This window comes from Elephas maximus, chromosome 19, assembly GCF_024166365.1.
Source record: "Elephas maximus indicus isolate mEleMax1 chromosome 19, mEleMax1 primary haplotype, whole genome shotgun sequence".
NCBI lineage: Eukaryota > Metazoa > Chordata > Mammalia > Proboscidea > Elephantidae > Elephas > Elephas maximus.
Genome location: NC_064837.1, coordinates 7,761,520 through 7,785,906, shown reverse-complemented (window position 1 = coordinate 7,785,906; position 24,387 = coordinate 7,761,520). Strand labels below are relative to the sequence as shown.

Here is a 24,387-nt window from a genome sequence, read left to right as displayed (position 1 = left end):
AAGCATTATCTTGAAGAGGAGCTGTAGGAGAGGGTTGTGGTCAGCTATGTTTAATGTTCTGAGAGTATTAGCAAGGCTTCTTTGTTGGTAAAGACTGTCCAAGATAGACTTTTAACTACTCCCATCTCACATATTTGAGGGGGAATGGTTTTAGCTATCATTGGAGATTGAACCTTAAGAAAACATGTAACCCGTTGGGTTAGGGCGGCTTTCCTAACCTTTTCTATAAGAAGCACAGCCCAGAAAAATTATTCTAATAGTATGTACAGCTGACATGGAGTCGGTGCTTAAGGAATATGAACTTTGTAGCAGCAAAATGCAAACATGAATGTCTGTCTGCTTTAGTATCACTGTTTTCCTTGGCGATAAAAACATTTCTTTCTACTTCAGAAATCAGTACTGTTTGAAAATACTATAGATTTTTCTAATATCGTCACTTCACTGAATATGCACATCAGAATTAAAAAATTTATATTTGGAGCTTTAAGCAATTCTTGTGGACATCTTTCTTTTTTCAGTTCTCCTTTTGCCTCATTTTAGATCTAAGCAAAGATACTCATTTTGTTACTAGTGCCAGGAAGCAGACAGTTTCCATGGCAACTGACAGACCGAGTTTACGTGGAAATTTCCGGAATTAACAGAGCTGCATTGCAGAAGGATGCATAAAGCAGTATTCATCTAGAGACCCTAACAGTATGGACACAGAAGAACAGTTGCAGTGGTGTGCAGGGTATGTGTTACGTTTATTAAATTTCCTGTCTAAGGAGGATTACTAGTTATATACATGTATGCTTAGGAGAGAGTAAACAGCTTGTGGTATTTTAGTACATGCTCTCCTGATGAAATTAAGGATGCTTAAGGAAAAAGAAGGGAGAAATAGTCTGGGAAGAAAGATGTGTTTGATAGCTTTGGAAGAAAATCAAGATCAGGATAAGTGAGGTGGAAGGATGTGACAATGAACTAATAGGAGAGCACCCACACTTCCAGTTAATCAGATGATGAAAGGCTCTTAGGAATGGTAGTTCTAGGTGCAAGAAGGGATTTATTCATTCAAAGGAAAATTAGTTGGCATTGGCAAGTTTGAGAAATCAAGTTTTCAGGTCCAGGAAGAAGAAGTTTATTAAGGTAATTAGCTGTGACTTGCTGAAAAATAAATATGAGAGGTGCCTAAGCTGTTTAATAAGGAGGTTTCTGCCTTCTTATTAAGAGAATCAGGGAAAGGTTATCAGATCCCTAATCCCACTCTTTTTTCATTTGTGGGAGATTTTCAGAAAAAGCCTGAAGTATATCTCAAGATTAAATTCTGGGGATAAAACTGTAGGACTTGGGTAAATAACTGGAGTTTATCTTCCAGACAATTTATAAATTTAAAAGAGAAAACAATACGGAAAATTAATAGCTATCATTTAGATCACTTAAATGATAGTTATCATTTAGATGAGTAGCCTAGGTGGTGAAAATGGTTAATCGGTAGATTACTAACTGAAAGGTTGGGAGTTCAAACTCATTCAGAGGCACCTTGGAAGACTGGCCTGGCCATCTGCTTTCAAAAGGTTGCAGCCTCGAAAGCCCTGTCAGTCAGCTCTTCTGTGTATACATGGGGTCATCGTGCGTTGTAATCAACTCACCAGCAATTGACAGCAAAGTCAGCAAACTACAGCCCATGGGCCAAATCTGACCTTCTTTTTGTAAATACAGTTTTATTGAAACAAAGCCATACCCATTTGGTTATGAATTATCTATGGCGGCTTACATTTTATACTGGCAGAGTTGAGTACTTGTGACAGAGATTATGTGGCCCGCAAACCCTAGAGTATTTGCTATCTGGCCCTTTTAAGAAAAAATTTAGTGAGTCCTGGTTTAGGTGATGTGTTAAATTACCACAAACTTGGTAGCTTAAAACAACAGAAATTGATTCTCTCACAGACTCCGAAATTAAAGTGTTGGCAGGACCATGCTTCCTCCAAAAGCTCTAGAATTGTTCCTTGCTTTTTCCAGCTTCTGGTGACTTCTGGCATTCCTTGGTTTTGGATGGTGCCTGCCTCTGTCTTCATGGGCCTTTTACCCAGTTTGTCTGTGTCTGTCTTCTCTTTCTTATAAGGATACTCAACATTGGACTTGGGGCCTACCCTAATCCAGGATGATCTCTTCTGGAGATCCTTATCCAAATCAGATCACGTTCTGAGGTTCTGGGTGGACGTATCTCTTCTTTTGGGGAGTGGGGAGGGGACATAATTTAGCCAACTACAGGTGGTATTAAAGAACTGGGTTTTGGTTTCTTAGGCCATATTCTATGTTAAGAACAGCCAGGTCTTGGCAAGTTTCTTTTTGAAACCTCTGAAGAATGTACTCCGGGGGAGACTTGTTGACCTGATAGAGGACATTGTTTACTTTTCTTGGACAGGGTGATTGAGGCCTAGTTGGAACCATAGAAGATAGCCTCTGTGACACCAGCAGAGCAGAGGTAGTACTAAAATATTCACACGAGAAAAAGTACTAAATTCCTTACAGTAAAGTGATGAAGAGCAGCGTCTAAAGCTTTACATTTCCATCTGTCCTCAACTCCTACCTCCCCAAAAAAATAAATGAATTTGGAATTTTAATGAAAGATAGTGGTCCCCAAAATAAGAATCAGAGTTTTGAGGAATGAGTCTTAGGGCTAGGTTATGGCAATAGGGATATATATATGATTAAAAAGAAGTAGATTTAATGAAAGTGTGGCGGAGTAGCAATGTAGACTGTGTACATACCAGCTCATATCAGCAAGGTTGAGACTTGACTGTAGTTGGAAGTCTTTTGGGTGAGGATCAGTGATAGCATTGTGGGAGTGTGCACACTATTGGGCCAGGCAAGAGAGATGATACATGATGCTTTCCTCTTATCATACAGGCACATATGCAAGTCATAGTTAACGATAGTAGATGTGAGCTACCCATGTGTCTCTGGAAGTCTCATTTAGCATCTTTGAGTATCTTCATAAGTGTCTAAAGAGTAATACATGCATGTGATGAAAAATCAATAGTAGAGGGCGTTCATGAAAAACAGCTATCTCCTGCTACTCCCCCAGTCTCATTCCTTTGAAGCAAACACTTTTAACCATTTCTGTTCAATTCTTGATGACTGTCTCTATGAAGTCCTAAATCAGGGGCTTCACTTCAAGGTACACGGGTGAGGATGCAGATTTTAGGCTAGGGTCTTTCAGATTCCAGAATGAGGAGGGTTTCCTCTCGAGCTCCGACATCTACACCGGAATCCCTTCATTTCTCCAGACAGTTGGAGCAATATCGTTAGAGAAAACCTTTCTGGCTTTTTGCCTGGGAATAAACAGTGTCAGCATTTCTTTGCTGAGGTGGGGGAGCTGATTGATACAGACATCTGTTCTCTAGGTAGACTTTCCATTAATCCTCATTTTTAGCCACATGTTTCATACTTGTCCACTCTACCTATTGACTCTGAACCTGGAACCTCACTTTTTAGCTGTTTCTTGCCATCTGTCCTTCAAAGATTTGTTGAACACGTAAACTAGAGTGCTCAGAATGCTGTCTTCAACTGGAAGCATTATATAAATAAAAAAATTTCCGGTGAATTGCATGCATGTCAGCCCCTTCGACATAAGAGATAGGGAGACACCAGAATTATGATGGCTTTAGGTACTGAGAAAGTGTTCCCAAGGCCTGGAAATTAAAATGGTTATACTAGTAGTCCCTTTCCAAGGAGGGTCTTGTGGATTCGGACTGCCGACCTTTTGGTTAGCAGATGTAACTCTTAACCACTGCGCCACCAGGGTTATAAGGGATATAAAAATACCCTGAAGTTTCAAGTATGAGGCCCGGGTGACACCATGGTTAAGCATTCAGCTGCTAACCAAAAGAGGGGCAGTTCAAGTCCACCAGCCACTCCTTGGAAACCTTATGGAGCAGTTCTGCTCTATCCTACAGGGTCATTATGAGTTGGAATTGACTCCATGGCAATGAGTTTCGGTTTGGTTTTGATATTACATAAAATACATGTGTTCCTAAATGTGTCTATAAGTAAAAGTTATTTCTGTGAAGTCTTTTTTCCTCATTGACTTGCTTGGATAAATGTCCCAAAGAAATAATAAAATTAAGCTTGAGAATGTAGTTGTTTCATAGTTATGTGTTTTAAAAGACAATTCACATATTAACAGTATTTAAAATTAGCTACACGTTACAAATGGAAGGTAAAGAGTTAGGCTTTTATTTGCTTCAGGAACTAAAGTTCTGACTTTGTAAAAGCAATTACAGATTTATAGTACAAGATGAAGTATAGGCAGCAGCGTCTTGCTAAAATATATAGAAACAAAGATGAAAATACACAACACTAAAATTTAAGGCAAATTAATGCTAAACTTTCCAGCCATTCAGATTTCTGCGAATATTAAGATAGCGAGAATAAAGAAAAAAAAAATGCCTCCAGGGTTTCTTACGTCGTATTTGCGGAGACAGCTTGTGGAAGGTAGCTTCTTCTGAGCCACTTTCTAGTCCATCATTCTCAGTACACAGTTTCTATTCTTAAGGACCTTGAGTGTGACTGGAGGTCTAGTTATCACCAACTTTCCAGTCAGTGAGAAGAAGAAAGCAGGGAAAGAAAAAAGAGTCTCCCACCTAAGGTATCTCCTTTTAAGTGCTGCATTCATATGGCTATATCTAAGTGCAAGAAATGTTGGAAAGTGTAGCCTTTGGATGTATGGCTGCCCTGAATAAAATAGGATCCTTGGTAAGAAGGAAGAAGAGGAGAATAGATACTGGGTGGCAAATAGTGGTTACTGTCACGGGGACTCTTGGCTGAGTTTTCCCTATTAAATCAGGATTGGAGTAGGAACCCAATGCAGCTAAGGGTGATTTGTGTAAATTGTGCATAGAAAATTATGAAAGAGGAGGGATATTTAGGAATTATTTCTAGTAAAATACAGTCCTCATTCTTGAGAAAGTGATACCCATAGAGAAGTCAGGGAACCTTTTTTCTCTTTTAGAGTGTAACTGTGGGTAAGTTCTTTTCAGCAAATAAGGGTAACTTTCCATCAGTACTGTTTTCTGCTTTTTTCTTCCAATATTCCCAATGAGCGTGACTTCTACCATTCATATATAAGTGTCTTTCTTTCCTAGGTCTCCTGTGTAGTTTAGGGCAGAAGTTGTATTTTAGGACAGGAATAACTAATTAGCAGATCGCACGTGTTCCTTCATTGCCGTTGAGACTCTTCTGGTGTACTATTTCCAAAAGTTGAATAAACCAGCACTTTTTTTTTTTGAAACTGTAGTTGTAACTCAGTTTCATCAAAAACATTTGTCTTGTGTGCCTTTATAAGGGGACTAAAAGGAATTCGTTTCAGGTTATTAGGTCTTACATAGCTCTGAAATTCTTGGGGCCTGGAGGGTCTTTTTGTTGTTGTTGTTAGGTGCTGTTTAGTCAGTTCCGACTCATAGCAACCCTGTGTACAACAGAACGGAATTGAAACGCTGCCCAGTCCTGCGCCATGCTCATGATCGTTGTTATGCATGAGCTCATTGTTGCAGCCACTGTGTCAGTCCATCTCATTGAGGGCCTTTCTCTTTTTCGCTGACCTTCTGCGTTACCAAGCATGATATCCTTCTCCAGGCACTGATCCCTCCTGATAACATGTCCAAAGTACTTGAGACAAAGTCTCACTATCCTTGCTTCTAAGGAGCATTCTGGCTGTACTTCTTCCAAGACAGATGTGATCATTCTTCTGGCAGTTCATGGTATATTCAGTATTCTTCTCCAACCCTGTAACCCAAAGGTGTCAGTTCTTTGATCTTCCTTATTCATTGTCCAGCTTTCACATGCATATGAGGCAACTGAAAACACCATGGCTTGGGTCGGGCGCATCTTAGTGACATCTTTGCTTTTTAACACTTCTTAGCACATTAGGACAAACTGACAGACCCATGGTGGTGGAGGGTCTTAGGTCACTCTGAAATCGTTTTATTCTCTTTGAAACGTAGGAATTATATAACTACAGTTAGTTTTACTATCCAGTATTTAGTATAGCATCACTATCCAACGCTTTGTTAAAACTTAATTTGTTGGCCTTGGTTATATGGAAGTGCCCAGCAAAAAAAAAAAAAAAGATTTCTTTTTTAATTGTGTTTGAAACCAACTGTGAGAGATGCAGGAACGACAGATGGAGATTATAATGCTCTCTTATTCCCAATAAACTGATTGGAAACATAGTTTTACATTTGAGGCCAGAGGAGTTTGTTAACTCCCCCATCCCTAAATTATTCATACTTACCCAGTCAGTGGCAGCTTCTTATAAGACGTGACAGAGGGACAGCCAGAATGTACTCTGTGCCTTGGGAGGCTGGGTTTGAAAGAGAGGAACTGAAGTGTGTGTCCAGTGTCGTCTTTTACATTCACTGATCCATCACTAAGGGCTCGGATGACAGACCAGATCCCTCCATGTGGTAAGCTGAGGCATAAGTATTCCCTTAAATTATTGGAAGGGGTACGCCCTAAAATCGTTGAAATTTTCCAGCCATTCATATGGTATTCCTTTGTAAAGTTAGGTAATGTAATCTTTTGAAAAGGAACATGAAGATGTTAAGCACATAAGACCTAAACTTAATCTGTTGGCTAGGTATCGTATGTCTACAAATGTAAGGCTGATGGACTTTTTTCCCAGATTTTAATCCTTTGTGTTTGTGTTTGTAGATTTCATAAAGCTTATTGTTGCCACTAAAATTCTATTTACCTTCATATAGGAGAAAATATTTTAAGGGTAATATCAGCCTCTATCTAAATCGCTTCTTTAGTGTTAGTATCCATCAGCACATGCGTAATGTTTGAAATACTGCCTTTTAGAGATACACTATTGAATTCAGATTTGTGGTCTATAGGCATAAAAAATATAAGTTGTGTGGCTGATTTTTGAGCTGGAATGTGTATCATTGGCGAGTCTAATTACAAATCCTATTACAACAAAGACTACTAAAACTTAATTCCATATTGAAGCCATTGAAATCCAAAGCTATAACTAGATATTACAAAAAATACCTAAAGTGACTTGCTGGTTAAACAAAAGGACTTGCACGGTCCTTAAAAATTTGTTGAAGTGGAATTACTTGATAATGGACCCTATTAATGAAGAATGCTACTAATGGGACTTTTTAAGATATGGATCCAGGGTTGTTTTCTTGTCTGAGAACATGGGTTAATCTCTTGGAACTTCAATCCCTTGCTTATTTATTGGGTGGACCCAAAGAAGAGAATGATGGGATGTCTTGGTTAAGTATTTCCCATATAGAGCTCTTATGTTTTAGAAGGAATTTAAGAGTATAAGTTTATAGGCTGAACTTATTTACTGAGAGAACAAGAGCATTGGAATAACTGTTACAGGTTTGTGGAGTCAAGTTGAACTAATTTTCGGGCAAGAGTTGATAATGACTTTGGGAATTTCTTATACTGTCCAGTAGAAATAACACTTGAATCTTGCTTTAAAAATTTGCCGTAAGATCAAAAACTGAAATTAAGATTTTGGCCACGTGGTACAGTTGCCTCCATGATGGACTGCTAGAGTTTCATGGTGAAGGCTCAGGTCAGACTTCCAAATCTAGTCGGTACAGTTCTGTGTCTGCATACAGTCCTTGTTTGGAAGCCGTCTTGGTCGCACTGACTACTAAAGCAGTAATTGTGACACGGATTCATTTTTCCAGGAAAGATTGCCAGCCCATTAGTAATGAAAAGTGTATCAACACGCCTTGGCGTTGTCATAACAGTAGCATGTTTTTCTGTGGTTTACATAACTCTCTTTCTGTCTTAATAATGTATAATTACTTTCTCCTGCTTTATTGACATATAATTCACATGCTATATATTTCACCCATTTAAAGTAACACTTCACTTGCTTTTAGTATATGCCCAGAGTTGTGTATATATCACCTCAGTTTTCGAACATCTTCATTAGCCCAAGAAGATCCGATAGCCTTCAACCTGTTTACTTCCAAAAGGAAAAAAAAGGACCTTATCCAGAAACCGTCCAGCATGCTACGTTATCCCTTAGCCTTTAGCACCATTAGTAGAAACATTCCATACTGCTAAAATTCAGTCTTTAAGGCAATAGAGATAATATTGTAACTCTTGTCATTCTATGATTTTATATAGTAATGAAATCATCATTTATTTCATTTTATTTCTCCAGATCAGTAGCATGAAGTAGTCTCATATAACAATCGTGGGAGTGGTATCCCATTACCGTTGCCATATTTTATTGGTTAGCAAAGAGTCATAGACAGGTTTCACCCACACTCAGAGGGGTTTGCACAAAGGTGTGAACACGAAGATGGGGGCCATGGGGACCGCTTTACAGCCCGCTTGCCACAGCCCTTAAATTAGTAAATACTTAAGAAATGTTGCTTCAGTTTCTAAGTAATTTTAATTAACTCTTTTCAGCTACCCTCAGCAGTAGGCTGGTGTTAGATGTTATACCGGTGATAAACTGAGCCATAGAAATGGTATTTAATTGCCAGTGATCTCAGAGCAATAATCATATTACATGGAACTTCCTTATGTTCGGATGTTTTATGGCTTAATCTGTCTACTTCATGGAAAAAGGAAAAAAGAAAAAATTAGTCCCTAGGCTTGATCTGCATGCCCAGATCTGATTTCCATCTTGAAAGATGAGTTCAGGTGTCACCTCTGTGCCTGAGTGGGCTTTTGTGAGTTGCTACTTAGGCCGCTGATTTCTGGGTGCCTTGTGATTCTCAGTGCTAGAGCATCAAACATATGGGTGAAAGTATTTCGTGAACTGAAAAGCATTTATATGAATGAAAGCTGATGTGATTTATTAATATTATGATTTGAGAACCTGGCATTTGGAATTCTAGTTCACTAAGTTTTTATTTGACAAATTATATTGATCTTTGAGCCAGAACTCTGAATCTGGCTTATTAATATATATGATTATTCTGGGGAGAGCTTTTAAAATTCTTAATATTTTGAGAACCTTAAAAGTAGCTATAAGAAACAGTTCCATTAATTGGAAAAGACATCCCTAAATTTTGGAAGAATAAAACTAAAAAAAAAAAAAAAAAAAACAACAAAAAAACGAAGCACTTAGACTTTTCTTGTTCCTATCAGCAGATTAGATTTTAAAAGAGATTATAATGATTTTAGTATAAAATTGAAACATGTAGTTGATACTCAGTGGAATCTTTTTTCTTCATCTGTGTAGCATTATCTAGTTTGTTGCGGTTCATTCCTACACACTGGTGGGTGTGTGTGTGTGAGAGAGAGAGAGGGAAAGAAAGAGATTGATCTCTTACATCATTTTTCATCAGATTTGCTTTTCTGCAAAGTGTGGTTAGAAGTTAATATTTCGATCTCCAGGTTTGGATTTTGGAGGTGATATTTTAATGAAAAACTGTAATGAGTGAGCTCTTTTGCCCATGAGTTACTCACTTTTCACCCCATTTCTTTATCTATTGAGCAAGGGTTAAAAGTTTCCATGTTGAATATCACATGAGAGTTTTCCACATAGAGCCAGCAGGCTATTCGTTTAACTGTTCCTCCACTTTAGCATGGCGTTCACAAGAATAGGGCAGTATTCTAAGGCAGTAGTTTCCAAACTTTGCTGCCCATCGGAAACACCTGGTAGATCTTTACAACGACTGATTTCTGGCTACCATTCCTGGATTTTCTGATTTAATTGCTATGGGATGGTCCCTGGGCATCAGGATTTTTAAAGGTTCCCCAGGTATTTCTAATGGGCAAAGTTTGGGAATGACTCAAGTAGCTAAGGATTGCGGCCCTGCAATAATTAATATTGGGCAAGGCAGGATAAGAACTATTTGGAAATTAGGTTGCAACTCCTGGGATTCTGCATTCCAGTAATGCAGTTTTGCAAACTTTGAAAAATTTATTTAGAAATGAAAACAGGCCTGCAGAATTAGTTTCATCAATGACTGGAAATTTGACTTTTTGAATCCTGTTGAAGCAATGTCTATTGACTGCTTAAATTCAAATCTTTCTTAATTCACTGTGTAAAAAAACAAAACAAATGAACAAACTACAAAAACCTGGAGATCAGACCATGTTAGTAACTTATGAGAAAACAAAATTTTATGCATATTAATCAGTGCTAGCTAAAAGAAAAAAGTTAAAACCTATTTAAAATGTGGAAAAATTGCTTCCTAATATCTTAACAGAGAGAGACTGAGAACACACAGCATTGAATCGTCAGGAAAACTGAAGATCTCCCCTGAACAACACTGGGATTTCACTGCAGAGGACTTGAAAGACCTTGGAGAAATTGGACGCGGAGCTTATGGTTCTGTCAACAAAATGGTCCACAAACCAAGTGGGCAAATAATGGCAGTTAAAGTAGGTGATGCCCATAATTATTTTTGGTACTTTAATCGATCAGATAAAATTTGATGGTGCAGTAATACTACTGTTCTGTTCTTTTGTGGTAAATATGAGTGCTTCAAAAATTATTTCTCAGAGTGTGGTTTTTTTTTTTATGGTGTTTCGTATAGAGGTTGTCTTATTGGTGGCACGTTTTCTGTCTCTCTGGAATCACGAGTGTATGAAGTGGGCATGTACATTGCACTCTGGGCATGATGCATTAACGTGTTTTAAGCTTCAGGCCTTTCTACTGCCAAGGTGAGTTCAGGCCAGGCGTCCGCACCCTGGGAGCAGGGCAGTGCTGCACTGAGCCAGGCGGGGAGCTGGAAGAAGAGGCAGCACACTGGGTTGGGCAAGGTGCGGGGCTAGGGCTAACAGCAGTCTCACTGAAGGTTTCCTGGAAACCACATACATGCTGTTGCCACTAACCTCAACCTTACTCGGTCCTGACCGGCTCGGCTTCTGTTTATTTCATTTCATCTCAACTCAGTACTGCCCTGTTCCCTGGTTTTCAAGTTGTATTGAAATGCATACCTTGTGGTTATCCTGTCACATTCTGTCCTTATTGTGAGTGTCATGCCACTTAATATGTTCATTTAAAGAAAATTAAAGGTTGGCCAGAAATGGAGACTGGCCTGTTTAGACTGTACTGTCAGGCTTATATCGGTGCCTATAATGAACTGGTGGTTTCCACCTGACTCCTAGGGGGTCCATGTAATTTATCATTTTGTTTGTTCAAATTTCTAATGAATGTTTGCTCTGCTTAAGGAATTTTGGGAAAATTGGGAAGGGGACTACTTCAAAAGAAAAAATGAAAAGAGCTAGATATGGCCATATCTTCAGTGAACTTAAAATTTCTGTTGTAACAAATAATAGTCACGGTTTACAAGAGTTGAAAATGGTTTTGCAAAGACAGTTAATTGTCTTCCTATTTTAAGAGTTTGTTAAAGTAGTATGATGAGAGGAGTGGTCTCAGTTTTTTTGTTTGACTTTTGGGCGTGGATTTATATTAATAGAAAATGTATCTGAGTGGAAGTCTATGGTGAGCAAAATCTTACTGTGACTTTCTTAGCCTCTAATTTTGAGCATTTCTCTTTGCTCGGTCGTGTAAATTGAACAATAAATTAGTGATGAAGAATTGTATGATTCTCTCTTGGCTTCTTTGCCTTGTTTTTGGTCATACTTCTTTTTCAGTGTGATGAGAACTGTGGACTTTTTTCTTAGGAAAATGCATAGTACATATAATTTTGCATACAACCCGTGCAGTTCTGAAGATACACAGGCTAAGGACCTCTGCTCTGGATTATCTGTTCAAATAAAGTGTTGTTTTCCTTGGAACGTGAAATGATTTCTCTGCAGTACAAGTGGGAGGAAAGTCGTTTTATTTAGACTCTTGGGTTAGTGTTGTGTTTTCCTTATGTACGTACTGGTTGTGTATGTCATCCAGTTTTAGCTGGCTCGTTCTTAAGGGAAAGTTTCATATGTAGCTAAAGGGCTAGATTTTCTGCCAGGTGCTAGGGAAAGTATTTTTAAAAAATTATTTTCTGCTTTTGCAGCCTGTGCTACGTGTGCTTCATGGTGTTGGTCAGCATAATAATCTGTTATTGTAATATGGCTCCGCTTGAGCCGCAGTCAGTGTGGTTTAGAGGTAAATAAGGAAGGTACTTCATTTTGGCATAAAATTTTTTCTCACAATTAATTTGATGTTACAAGACTTGGAACTGTATAATGCCTACTCAGTTTTGAAGAAACTTAAGAGTGAAACTAGGAAATTATTGTTCAGTGTTTGTAATCTGACCTTGTAAATGGTACTGTGAGAACCCTGGTTGAAATGCTATTAAAAATTCCAACTTTTAAGAAGTGCTTCCAAGCCAGCCATGGGCCCTACAGATTACAGATCTGGACTCAGCAGACGGTGCAGTCTACCTTTGTTTACCACCTTGAATTCTCGAGCAAGCCTGAGAGCTTGGATAGTAGAGGGTGGTGGTATGTGGGTAGGGATTTCAGTCAGATTCCTTGACTTCATTAACACTGGGAGAAGAAATATTTTTACATTAAATTTTGATACCGATTTGATTATTGATATGTGCTGTCTACTACAGGAAACCCTGGTGGCATAGTGGTTAAGTGCTACGGCTGCTAACCAAAGGGTCGGCAGTTCGAATCTGCCAGGCGCTCCTTGGAAACTCTGTGGGGCAGTTCTACCTATAGGGTCGCTGTGAATCAGAATCGACTCGACAGCACTGGGTTTAGTTTTTTTTTTTAATCTACTACAAATTCTAAAAATTTTTATTTTTTTTTTGGTCTCTTTGAAAAAACATAGCCTTTCATCATGTCTGAGAGAGTTTGTTTCTTTATCACTTTGGCACACAGACTGGACTGACAAGCACAAATATGCAGAGACAATGTATGATTAAGGGGGAGATAAATTGGGCATTCTAAATGTAGACAACTCAATGACAGCAGTATTTACTGAGCACCTACTGAGTTTAGCTCTGAGATAAGGGCTGTAGAGATATAAAGGAACAATGAGACAATGGCTCAGCCTCCTGAGAGCTTTCCTTTGCTGCTGGTGAAGTGAAAACAGTCCCTAAAGGAGTGCTGTACTATGTTTTAATATGTGCTTTGGGAATGTAGAAGTTCCTTCCTTAGATGTTAAGCCTATCTCAGCAGTTATCTTTAGGACTTATTTGCAAAATATCTGTACAAAAGTGAGCTGTGGTATTAGCCTGATTCTTTTTTTAAATAGACTTTATTATTTTTTTTAACAGACTATTTTTTAGAGCAGTTACAGGTTTATAGTTTTAGGTTACAGGTGTAGGTTTTAGGCTACAAGTGTACAGTAAAATTGTGCAGAAAGTACAGAGTTCCCTGTTATCCCCTCCCTCAGACACTGTTTCTCCTATTATTAATACCTGGCATTCTTGTGGAGCCTGATATTTTTTATTCCTCATTTTTAGTTTTGAGGGAACTACTCCCCAAACTTACTTTGTCACACACGAGAAATGTTTGAAAGGATTTCTGAGTTACCAGAAATAATAATCTCCAAAACTTAACTCTAAAAATTAGTTACGATGCAATAGAGCAGAATCAGGAAAGTAATGCATAGACTAGGTAAGAGTTGTACTTGGAATAGTTTCTTGACCTTTGAGCTGAGGACAGTTTCCCAAGCTGCCAGTGAGGTTTCCAAACTAAACATTTTACAATCTGTTATTTCAGGTTAGGTGCTTAGGCCAGACTATGTTAGCTACTTGACTTGTATTTAAGGGTTGTAGGTATTTTCTGTCTGTTTTTTTTTCTTCTACTCTTCCAACTCTTCTGTTTCATTGATTTAAATGTTCCCGATACTAGCCTGGTAATCTGATCTCGATTCCTCCATTGCTGCCTCTCCTTGGTGTTTTGAGTCTTGACTTCAGTGTCTCTTGCTTGGAATTGAGACCTTGGTTAATGGTGGTGCTTGGTGGGAAGGACCTGAGCCCTCTGTTGTGTCAGCAGCCCACAACCAGCCCAACTCAAGCTGTGTGGAACATTCATCTGCTGTTTAGGTAGGCCTCCTTGGTGCTAATGGTAATGCAAATTATGGGGGCTCAAGGATCAGAAAAGTATGGCTTGGCATGTTTTCTCTGCTGTTGTGGAACCTTGCCATTTCTATCAGAAGTTCATTACTGAGTAATTTTGGTGGGCACTGTGAACATTTATTGGAGGAAATTCATTTTAGCCATTAGAATTCAGACTTGCACATTGTTCTGATGACATTTTTGGCCTTAAATCAGAAAAGCCTCTCTCTGAATGGTGTAAAGAGCTTTGTTAGGCAATTTTGTTGAGTTTCAGAAGGCCACAGTGATGGTATTTGATTATCCATATTGCTTGTAAGATGCAGAAGTCATGGCTGTGTTGTTTGGAATTGAGACTGGATTCCAATGTAATGTACACTCATTCGATTGACCAGTCACATGGCTTAAATACGATTGACACATATTATTTTATGCCTGCTTATATATAATGCTTATTGGGTCTCTGGAAACCCTGGTGGCGTAGTGGTTAAGAGCTATGGCTGCTAACAAAAAGGCTGGCAGGCGCTCCTTGGAAACCCTATGGGGCAGTTTCTCCTCTCTTCTGTAAGGTCTTTATGAGTTGGAATCGACTCGATGGCAGTGGCTTTGGTTTTTTGGTCTGTTGGGTCTCTATTAGCGGAAATCAGGTTGACGGCAACAGGTTTTATATTGTTTAAATGTTGTGGTGTTGCAAATGAAAAGTGTCATTGGAGCGCTTCCAGGAGCAGTGCAAATTCCAGTCAGTCTTGGTTTTAGACTCAGGTCCCTTGTATAGTTGGGGTTGGTGCAAGTGACAGTGCTTACAAGTACTTATCAGGAAAGATCATCTTGGTGGGAAACCATGGAACTCCATGGTTACTTTAGCTGGAACTACTGGTAGACACTTGTGTTTCTGTTGCTTCTGCTCCAAGTTTTCAGGCCGTGGAGTTCTTTCTATTGACAGAATTTTATCTGAACTCCATAAATAGAAAAATCAGTGTTATTTTGGAGCGGAGGATCCTACCTACGTACAGTGGAAGCCTTCAGGGTACCAGCTTTGAGGAAGCCTTAGGGGTCCAAGAATGAACTTTCATCTCCTATTACCATGAAACCTGTGAGAGCCAGAACTCCACGGGAGTGCTTTGTTTTTCTGGATCTCTCAAGTTTTCTGCCTTTGACAGGGTGCAATGTTAACCACTTTTTTTTAGTGTGTATTTGAAATACAATTGGGAGTTCGTTGAATTGATTTTAAAGACTTGGATGATTTCGCTGTTAAGAATTAACATCCTTTCTTCTGACCTTAGTAAAAGCATAGGTTTTTAAAATTTAAAACAGTTGGTTTAGTAGACATTTCTTATTTGTTACTCTGACATGAAAACAAATTTTACATCATGATCAAACAAACAAAAAAAACCCCGAAAAACCCATTGCCTTTGAGTACATTCTGATTCAGGGCAACCCTGTGGGACAGAGTAGAACTTCCCCTTAGAGTTTCCAAAGCTGTAATCTTTACGTGATAGCATTCCAAATAACCTTGTTATCTTTAACTGTGTGTTTTGGCTAATGTTACCCTCTGCTTTGACCTTACCAATGATGGCGTGTAAGATACTGTCTTGGTCATCTAGTGCTGCTGTAACAGAAATACCGCAAGTGAATAGCTTTAACAAAGAGAAGTTTGTTCTCTCACAATCCAGTAGGCTAGAAGTCCGAATTCAGGGCGCTGGCTCCAGGGGAAGGCTTTCTCTCTCTCTCGGCTCTGGAGGAAGGTCCTCGTCATCAGTCTTCCTTGGTCTGAGAGCATCTCAGCGTAGGAACCTCAGGTCCAAAGGATACTCTCTGCTCCTGGCACTGCTTTCCTGGTGGTATGAGGTCCCCCGTCTCTTTTATATTTCCAAAGAGATTGGCTTAAGACACTGTCTAATCTTGTAGACCTCATCAATATAAAAAAAAATATAGCTGCCGCTAATCCATCTTATTACAACATAGTGATAGGATTTACAACATATAGGGAAATCACATCAGATGGCAAAATGGTGGAGAGTCATACAATCATATAAGAGAACCCTAACCTAGCCAAGTTGGCAGGTATTTTTGGGGGGCACAGTTCAGTCCATGACAGATACCATGGGCATTGTTGGGTGTGATCTATTTAGAAGATTCCCTAGGACCTGACTGTGAATTCTGTGCAGCAAGGATGTAAGTCTTGCTGCATCTGTGGGATATAGAATCTTTATTTTGCAAACTAGAAAAATAAGAATGCCTTAGATTTCCTGTGGCCCAGAGCAGGGTGATATCATATTGATGTGTTGGCAGTGTTGTTGTTAGGTGCCGTTGAGTCGGTTCCGACTCATAGCGACCCTGTGCATCACAGAATGAAACACTGCCCGGTCCTGAGCCATCCTTACAATCGTTGTTATGCCTGAACTCATTGTTGCAGCCACTGTGTCAGTCCACCTGGTTGAGGGTCTTCCTCTTTTTCACTGACCCTGTACTCTGCCAAGCATGATGTCCTTCTCCAGGGACTGATCTCTCCTGACAACATGTCCAAAGTATGTAAGACGCAGTCTCGCCATCCTTGCTTCTAAGGAGCCTTCTGGTTGTACTTCCTCCAAGACAAATTTGTTCTCCTGGGAGTCCTATTCAATATTCTTCGCCAACACCACAATTCAAAGGCATCACTACTTCTTCGGTCTTCCTTTACTCCATCTGCGTCATTAAAGGTTGACTCTACTTTGAGGAGGCAGCTCTTCCCCAGTCACCTTTTGAATGCCTTCCAACCTGGGGGGCTTATCTTCCAGCACTATATCAGACAATGTTCTGCTGCTATTCATAAGGTTTTCACTGGCTGATGCTTTTCAGAAGTAGACTGCTGGGTCCTTCTTCCTAGTCTGTCTTAGTCTGGAAGCTCAGCTGAAACCTGTCCACCACGGGTGACCCTGCTGGTATCTGAATACCAGTGGCATAGCTTCCAGCATCACAGCGGCACACAAGCCCCCACAATAAGATGTCTATACTGACAGACACGTGGGGGGTGTTGGCAGTAGTTTCTGGGATTTTCCAGTTTTGTATTGGAACTGAATTCTGGATGTTTCTGCTGGGAAAACAGCATATTTGTCTGTAAGGATCAGATTGGTGGGGATATTTGGGAAACTGAGTGTGATCTTTGCTCTCCTATACCCTACATCCCTTACTTAGATCCATCTGAAGTAAATGACTCCTCTTATTTTATTTACAGGTGGTAACTTGTAGGCAGGATCTTTAGGGAGGAGCGCTTCATGAGCAAGGGTTTTTTATGGCATACATTATTGGTGTTTATAGATCACAGGAATGGGACACATTTTCAAAATGTCATTATTATAACTATATTAAGATAATCCTTGTGGTTTTCACCTTTTGATTTTAAACGTAATTCTTTTGAAGCTTCATTTATATCACCAACTCCCCTGCCCCCCCGCCCCATGGAGGGGAATTCCACCTAAGGCCTCCTGTGATATGTTTGCCCATGTTCCAGTTCCAGAATTGCTGCATAGGTGAGAAGGTCTTTACCAGTGACATTAGTAAAAACATGGGCTTTTTATAATTTAAAACAGTTGATTTAATAGTCACTTAGTATTTGTTACTCTGACATGATACGAAAAGTAGATAATGTCATCATAGAGAGCTTTTAGTTCTGCTCTTACCCTGTGGATTGTCATACTCTAGGCATCATACCATTTTGATAAGACATGTGGGAGTTGCATGAAATACAGAATACAGGTACTTTTGGTAACCTTACATGCCAGTAGGTGCTTATGTGGAGAAAAAGCCTCTGCACTGAGATGAGCCCTGCAGCTCACTGCGAGTGACAGCAGATCCCACACAGCTTTGCCAACGAGAAACTGCTTTCTGGTGGTAAATTGAAAATGGCACTTTGCCGTGCTAATTGCCAAAATACTAGTAGCTTGCACCATTTTCCCCCATGTCAAATTGTTTTAAACAGTGCCTGGAGTAATCTCTAAAGCCCTACCCAGATTTCCTCTATAGATATTGAATCCACCACCTTGCTAGGTTCACCATAGCCATGCCCCAGTTCTTAGTTGGGGAACTCATCCTTCTGTCACTTTGGACTACTTCTGCCTTGTTCCTAAGTCACTCTGAGCAGCTAAGGATGAGCCTCTGCCGCAGGAATACGTGTCTCCTGCCTCTCTCTTCCTACCTTGCCATGCTGCCATCTGGACCTTCAGCTGAGCCATACGGAGACTGGACAGGAACTTGTCATGTGAGAATTTGGAGACCTTATCTGCCAGGATTGGTAGTCCTACACCTTCCACATTAGTTTTTCCATTTCTTCTGCTTTCCACATCTCATTCCCCCATATCTTGCCCTCATTTCAAAACAAAATCTTGAAGAGTATAGCCTAGGATTGATAGCCGTATTGTAGGTTTGTTTGACCGTGTTGCTGTTTTCAAGTCTGTCTACACCACTGTGCTTTCTAGGTCAGCTCCTGGATCCCTCAGTTTTGATTCTTGATCAGTTTACTGATGATTCATATCCTTTTTGCCTATAATGCTCAGATCCTAGGAACTGACGTCTGTCACACACACTGTGGAACGACTTCTTAATCAAGAGCCTGTATGACTTGTAATCTTTACTTTCTTTACTCCGAGCATATGATGACCTATTTTTCCTTCCTTCAAGTGAGGATGGGATCAGGTGACCCACACACCTTGTCCTAAAGGTAGAGCTTGTATGTCTTCTGCCTAACCTTTTCTTAAAGCTTGAGTTGCTAGGAAGAGAACCTCTGGCTTGATCTGATGTGGGTCGGGAGCTCTCACATCAGGACACAGGCAGTCAGTCACACAATAGGCCCACATCAAGGGAAGCACTGGTGCTGTGGTGTATGGTGTGTGCCTGATCTCTCTAGCAACTGAGCTATTTTTGAGAACCCTGAAATGGAGATGTAAGGTTTAACTCTAAACTGGGTGAGTGGTGAGGACCACTGCCTGGATTAGGTAGGTATTTGTTTAGCCCCTAGGCAAAATGCTTCTTGGTGATCTTTATCTCCAGACCTCTACCTTGTGAGCCTTGTTTTGCTTTCTTAGCCATTGTGTTATCTGCCTTTCTTCCTTTCTCTTGGTCACATTTGAGCCATCCCTAACCCTACCCTACTATGATGATTGATTGATCATCATGCCCTTTCCCCCTGCCTCCTCGCTCTCCCTCCTAACCCTGAAAATAAACTAGAAAAGAAGGGAAACAAACAAAAAGTCACCAATCTATCCGTAGGATCTCAGTAAGAAGGGATCAAATCAGTTTTCCTGAGATTATGTATTGCCTGCATCCTCCTGTTTGTTTGTTTCTCTTTGCACCTCTAAATCCGTCAGTGAATTTCCTTTTACTAGTTGACTGAATCCCTTTTCCTGGTCTTCATCTACTTGGAGGTTCTCCGTACTTACTGATACTTGCTTGATTAGTAGCAGTTTATCCCTGCTGAACATGGACAAACTGTGTGTGGGGTGTTGGGTTGACAGGGTTTGGAGATGAGGCTGCCAAGAATGGCGTCAGTGTGAGGTGCGAGCTGCCCTGTAGATCCTAATGTAAAGTGAGGGGACACCTGGAACTATACCACTTTTAAGTTGTTGCTCGGTATCGGTAAAGGCATATTTTACACTTGAAGTTGTTACAAGTGGAGCCATTGTAAATGAGGCCAAGTATAAGCTGTCAACACTTAAATTAACCGATGCCTTCCAGATGCCACATTGCATAGGAAGAAGGAAAGCAAACTTTCAGCAACTTCTTGGAATTTGGACCATTTCTACTTGGCTGGGACTGTTCCCAAAGTAGACAGTCATGTGTTTTGTGTATGAACTAGGAGAGAGAAGGAGGATAATTTCTAACTTAATATTTTTATCTTATCCTGTGGTACCTCCTAACTTTCTACCATAACAGCTTAATCCATAATGAGCTTGAATTTGTAGCTGCTCAAGCCAACGGTATGAGTCGGATTGCCTGTTTCAGAAATTTGAAGTGCTGGAATTTTTTTAATTGAATAATAACCATCTGTAACATCAATAGTCTTAAAACTAGAGAACTGGGAATTCAATTTTCTGTTTTTCTTATCTCTCCAAAAGACTCTTAATTGGAGTCATTTTGGTGGTCCTGACTTGTAGCTACCTACTGGGATGTTTTTTTTTTTGTTGTTGTTGGTTTATTTAGTTTGGTGTTTTTTTTTTTTTTTTTGTGGCATTTACCTCCTTTTAAAGTATTGCAGGAGTATGAACAACCTAGAATACAGATCCAGAGAATAATTCCTTAAAAAAATTCTTTTTTCTTTTTTTAACTTTAAGTGTATACATTTGGAGTGGTTAAATGCTCAGCTGCTAACTGGAGGCTCAGTGGTTTGAATCCACCAGTGGCTCCAAAGGAGAAAAGACCTTATTGATCTGCTGACTAGATTACAGCCTAGGAAACACTGTGGGGGGCAGTTCTCTTCTGTCCTAGAGGGTCGCCATGAGTCAGAAGCAATGGCCCACAACAACAACATAGAAATTTCACTGGGGAGAATTACTTATGTATGTACGGTAATAATTCTTGTTTTGATTTTAGTGATTTTTCTATATTAAGTCCCAAATAAAGTAACCTTGTAGTAATTTGAAGGTACTTCATTATTAAAAAAGAGATGTGGATTGTTTTTTAAGAACTATGATTAATTTGTCCTGAGGACACATAATAGTTTAAACTTGGTTAAGAAAACAGTAACAAGTAAAAGAGCTTAACATCCCCATTAAAGAAGAAACAGGAGTGATTTTGATGAGGTTGATATTTGGGTGAAAATGAAACATTTTAAATTTAATGTTTTTGAAATGATCTTCAGGAGCATTTTGTGGTCTTGTGTGGGCTTTTCATCTGCACTATGTATTTTTAAAAAAAAAGGTTTACTGAGCCCAAATAAACATCAGCTTTATCTGATTTTGGCTAACTTTTAAATTTATAATGGAGATAAATGAGATCTCTTTTATTTTATAATTCAAGGTGTTTATTAATCAGATTTGACATCTGCACATTCTGGCAACAAGAGAATTTCAGGCAGTGTAATTGACCTCCACCTTGCGTTTCTACTTCCCAATGCTCTGGATTAAAGACTAGCTGTATAAGGGGAAGAGAAGTTTGCTCTTGACGTGTTCAGCTTTAAGTGATTGTTATAGCTGTTAGTTGCCCTGAGTGGATCCCGACTCATCGTGACCCCTTGTGTGCAGAGTAGAACTACTTCAAAGGGTCTGTTGGCTGTGACCTTTCAGAAGCAGATTGCCAGGCTTCTGAGGTACTCTGGATTAGGCTTTTTTAGTATCAGGGAATACTGGCTTTGCTTTTTTTGAACAGTAAAAATCTTCTCCATTGATTTAGGCTTGATGTTCAATGGGAAAAACATTCTTGTTAGTGACTTTTGTTACTAAGTACTCTCTAATTTGGATCATTGATTATGACTAAGTACTTTCTAATCTGAAACGTTTATTGCATTATTGAATTATATTCATTTTTTATAATTTATTTTTGTTGTTGATGTTGAGAATACACATAGCAGAATGTATACTAGTTTAACAATTTCTACATGTACAATTCAATGTCATTGATTACATTCCTTGAGTTGTGCAACCATTCTCATCTTCCTTTTCCAAGTTGTTCCTCCCCCATTAACATAAACTCACTGCCACCTAAGTTTCCTATTTGATCTTTTGAGTTCCTCTTGTCAGTTTGATTCCATACAAATACATCTAAAAAGAGCACAGTGCTCAAGGTAGACATTCTTTACTGATTAAGCTAGACTTGTTTGATTTTAAGTAGACTTCAGGGCATACTTTTTGGTATAAAGTTGGAAGATTATCTCAGGGCAGTAGTTTTGGGGTTCATCCAGCCTCTGTGGCTTGAGAAAGCCTGGAGTCCATGAGAATTTGAAATTCTGTTTTGCATTTCCCCTTCTTGGTCAGGATTCTTCTATAGAATCTTTGATCAAAACGTTCTGTAGTGGTAGCTGGGCACCATTCTGTTCTCATGGCAAAAGAGGCAATTAGGCACACATTGCATTTTTTCCTCCTATTTCCAAATCTCCTTCGTCTGTTGCTCCATGTGAATACAGACCAATTGTTGTGCCTTGGATGGCTGCTTGCAAGCCCCTAAGACTCCTGGCACTATGCAGTGAACTAGGAGGTGGAACAGAAGTACTAAACATGTTATTAGGCCGGTTAACTGCGATGTCATGTAAAACCAATGACCCTAAACCTCCAAATCAAGGAACCAAATCCCATGGCGTGTTTGGTTGTATGTAAGCAGCCTCAGCAACTACAGATTTTTGTTGTGGCTGTTAGTATATCACACTTTTGCCAATTAAACTTTTCACAGATGTACAATTTATTGATAGCACTTCGAATAATCAGCTGAAGAATAATCAGCTGTGCAGCCCTACTCTTAATCAATGTGATTTTTCCATTGCTGTAAATTGACACTGAGTACCTCATTAGCAGTAACCCACCCTTTTCATCTCCCTCCCACCCCGGTAACCACTAATCAGCACTGGTCTCTATACATTTGCCTTTTCTTGTCATTTTATATAAGTGAGGTCATAAAATTTTTGTCCTTTTGCGATTGACTTATTTCATTCAGCATAATGTCTTCAAGTTACATCCATAGTGTAGCATGTAATAAGACTTCATTTCTCTTACTGGCCCAGTAGTATACCATTGTATGTTTGTACCGTATTTCGTTTATCCATTCACTGTAGTTGGACCTTTAGGTTGTTTCCACCTTTTGGCTATTGTGAATACAAGTCTGTTTGAATCTCTGTTTTCAAGTCTTTTGGGTATATACCTAGGAGTGGAATTGCTGGGTCATATGGTAGTTCTATTTTTAGTGTTTTGAGGAACCACCGTATTTTTCATAACCGCTGCACCATTTTGCATTACCACCAGCAATAGATAAGGATTCCAATTTCCCCACATCAGAGCCAAAGTTTTTTCTTTTCTTTTTTAAATCTTAGCCATCCTAGTGGGAGTGAAACGGTATGTCACTGTGGTTTTGATTTGCGTCTCTCTGATGGCTAACAACATTGAGCATCGTTTCAGGTGTTTGGTGGCCATTTGAATATCCTCTTTGGTGAAATGTCTGTTCAAGTCCTTTATCCATTTCACGGTTGTTATTTGTCTTTTTGTTGTTGTTGTCGAAGTTCTATACGTGTTTTGGTTATTAGACTGTTATTGGATGTATGGTTTCCAAAGATACCCTCCTAGTCGTTAACTTGTCTTTTCACTTTTTTGGTAAAGTGTTTTTTTTTTCCTTTCTCATTCAGCAGTTTATACACATTTTATTTCGTGACATTGGCTGCTCCCCTCATTGTAACAGCACCCTACCCCCTCCTCCCCGGGTTTACCATTTCCATTTGCCCATCTTTCCTGCCCCTTACTGCCTTCTGAACTTTGTTTTTGGGCAAATGCTGCCCTTTTGGTCGCATATGGTTGATTGTTCTGAGGAACATGTACCTCACAGGTGTTATTGTTCACTTTATGGACCTGTCTATTGTTTTCTGAAAGGTGATCTCCGGGAGTAGGCTCTGTTCCAGGTTTGAAGGATGTCTGAGGGCCATAGTCTTGGAGGTTCTACCAGTCTCTGTTAGACCCACAAGTCTGGTCTTTTTTATGAATTTGAATTTTATTCTACATTTTTCTCCCACTCTGTCCAGGACCTTCTATTGTGATCAGGATCAGAGGGGTAGTTAGTGGTAGCTGGGCACCATCTAGTTTTTCTGGTCTCAGGCTAGTGGAGGCTGTGGTTAGTGTGGCCGGTTAGTCTTCCGAACTAATTGTTTCCTTGAGTGTTTGATTTTCTTCACTCTTCTTTGATCTGGATGGGCAGAGATGGATAGTTGTATCTTAGATGGTCGTTCACAAGCTTTTGAGACCTCAGACATTACTCACCAAAGGAGCATGTAGAACATTGTCTTTATGGATTATGTTCTGCCGATTGCCCTAGCTGTCCCCCAAGACTGTGGTCCTAAGGCTAGTGACCCAGTCCCTCAGTGTAATTGGTTATGACTAAAAAGTTTTCATAACTTTGCCCCCTGTGTCCTCCACTATATACATGGATATATTTGTGGCACATACAAATATATGTGTAGAAGTATATTCTCGTGGGTGTACTTCCATATGCCATTCCACACCTGTTCAGCTTATATGTATGTATCTGCTTATACCTATGTATCAGCTTGTAAGTTATGGTTTGTTAATACTGTTATTGAAAGATGTGTATGTATTGGTGTTTACCGTTGTTTCTTTTCACTCTTGCGTTTTTCCCACTGTCTTCCTTTGCCTTAGTCATGTTGTGCTGACACCCTCCCCTTATTGTGTATTGCCTTTCCCTTTACCTAATACATGTCTACTACCTAGTTAGTGATTTTCCCTCTCTCCCCCTCCCATCCCTGGTAACCATCAAATAATGTTTCTTT

General features: G+C 39.6%; 1 protein-coding gene across 4 annotated transcripts in view; it reads left to right on the top strand.

Moving 5' to 3' along the window:
* MAP2K4 (mitogen-activated protein kinase kinase 4) overlaps positions 1-24,387 on the top strand; it is a 182,125-nt gene that overhangs the window by 59,186 nt on the left and 98,552 nt on the right. For 3 of the 4 annotated variants that reach the window (XM_049859568.1, XM_049859565.1, XM_049859566.1), the window contains one exon: positions 10,185-10,359. In XM_049859568.1, coding sequence (XP_049715525.1) covers positions 10,185-10,359 — 175 coding nt within the window. Of the gene's footprint in view, positions 1-571; positions 731-10,184; positions 10,360-24,387 lie in introns of all 4 variants that reach the window. The other variant, XM_049859569.1, reaches the window with a different exon arrangement.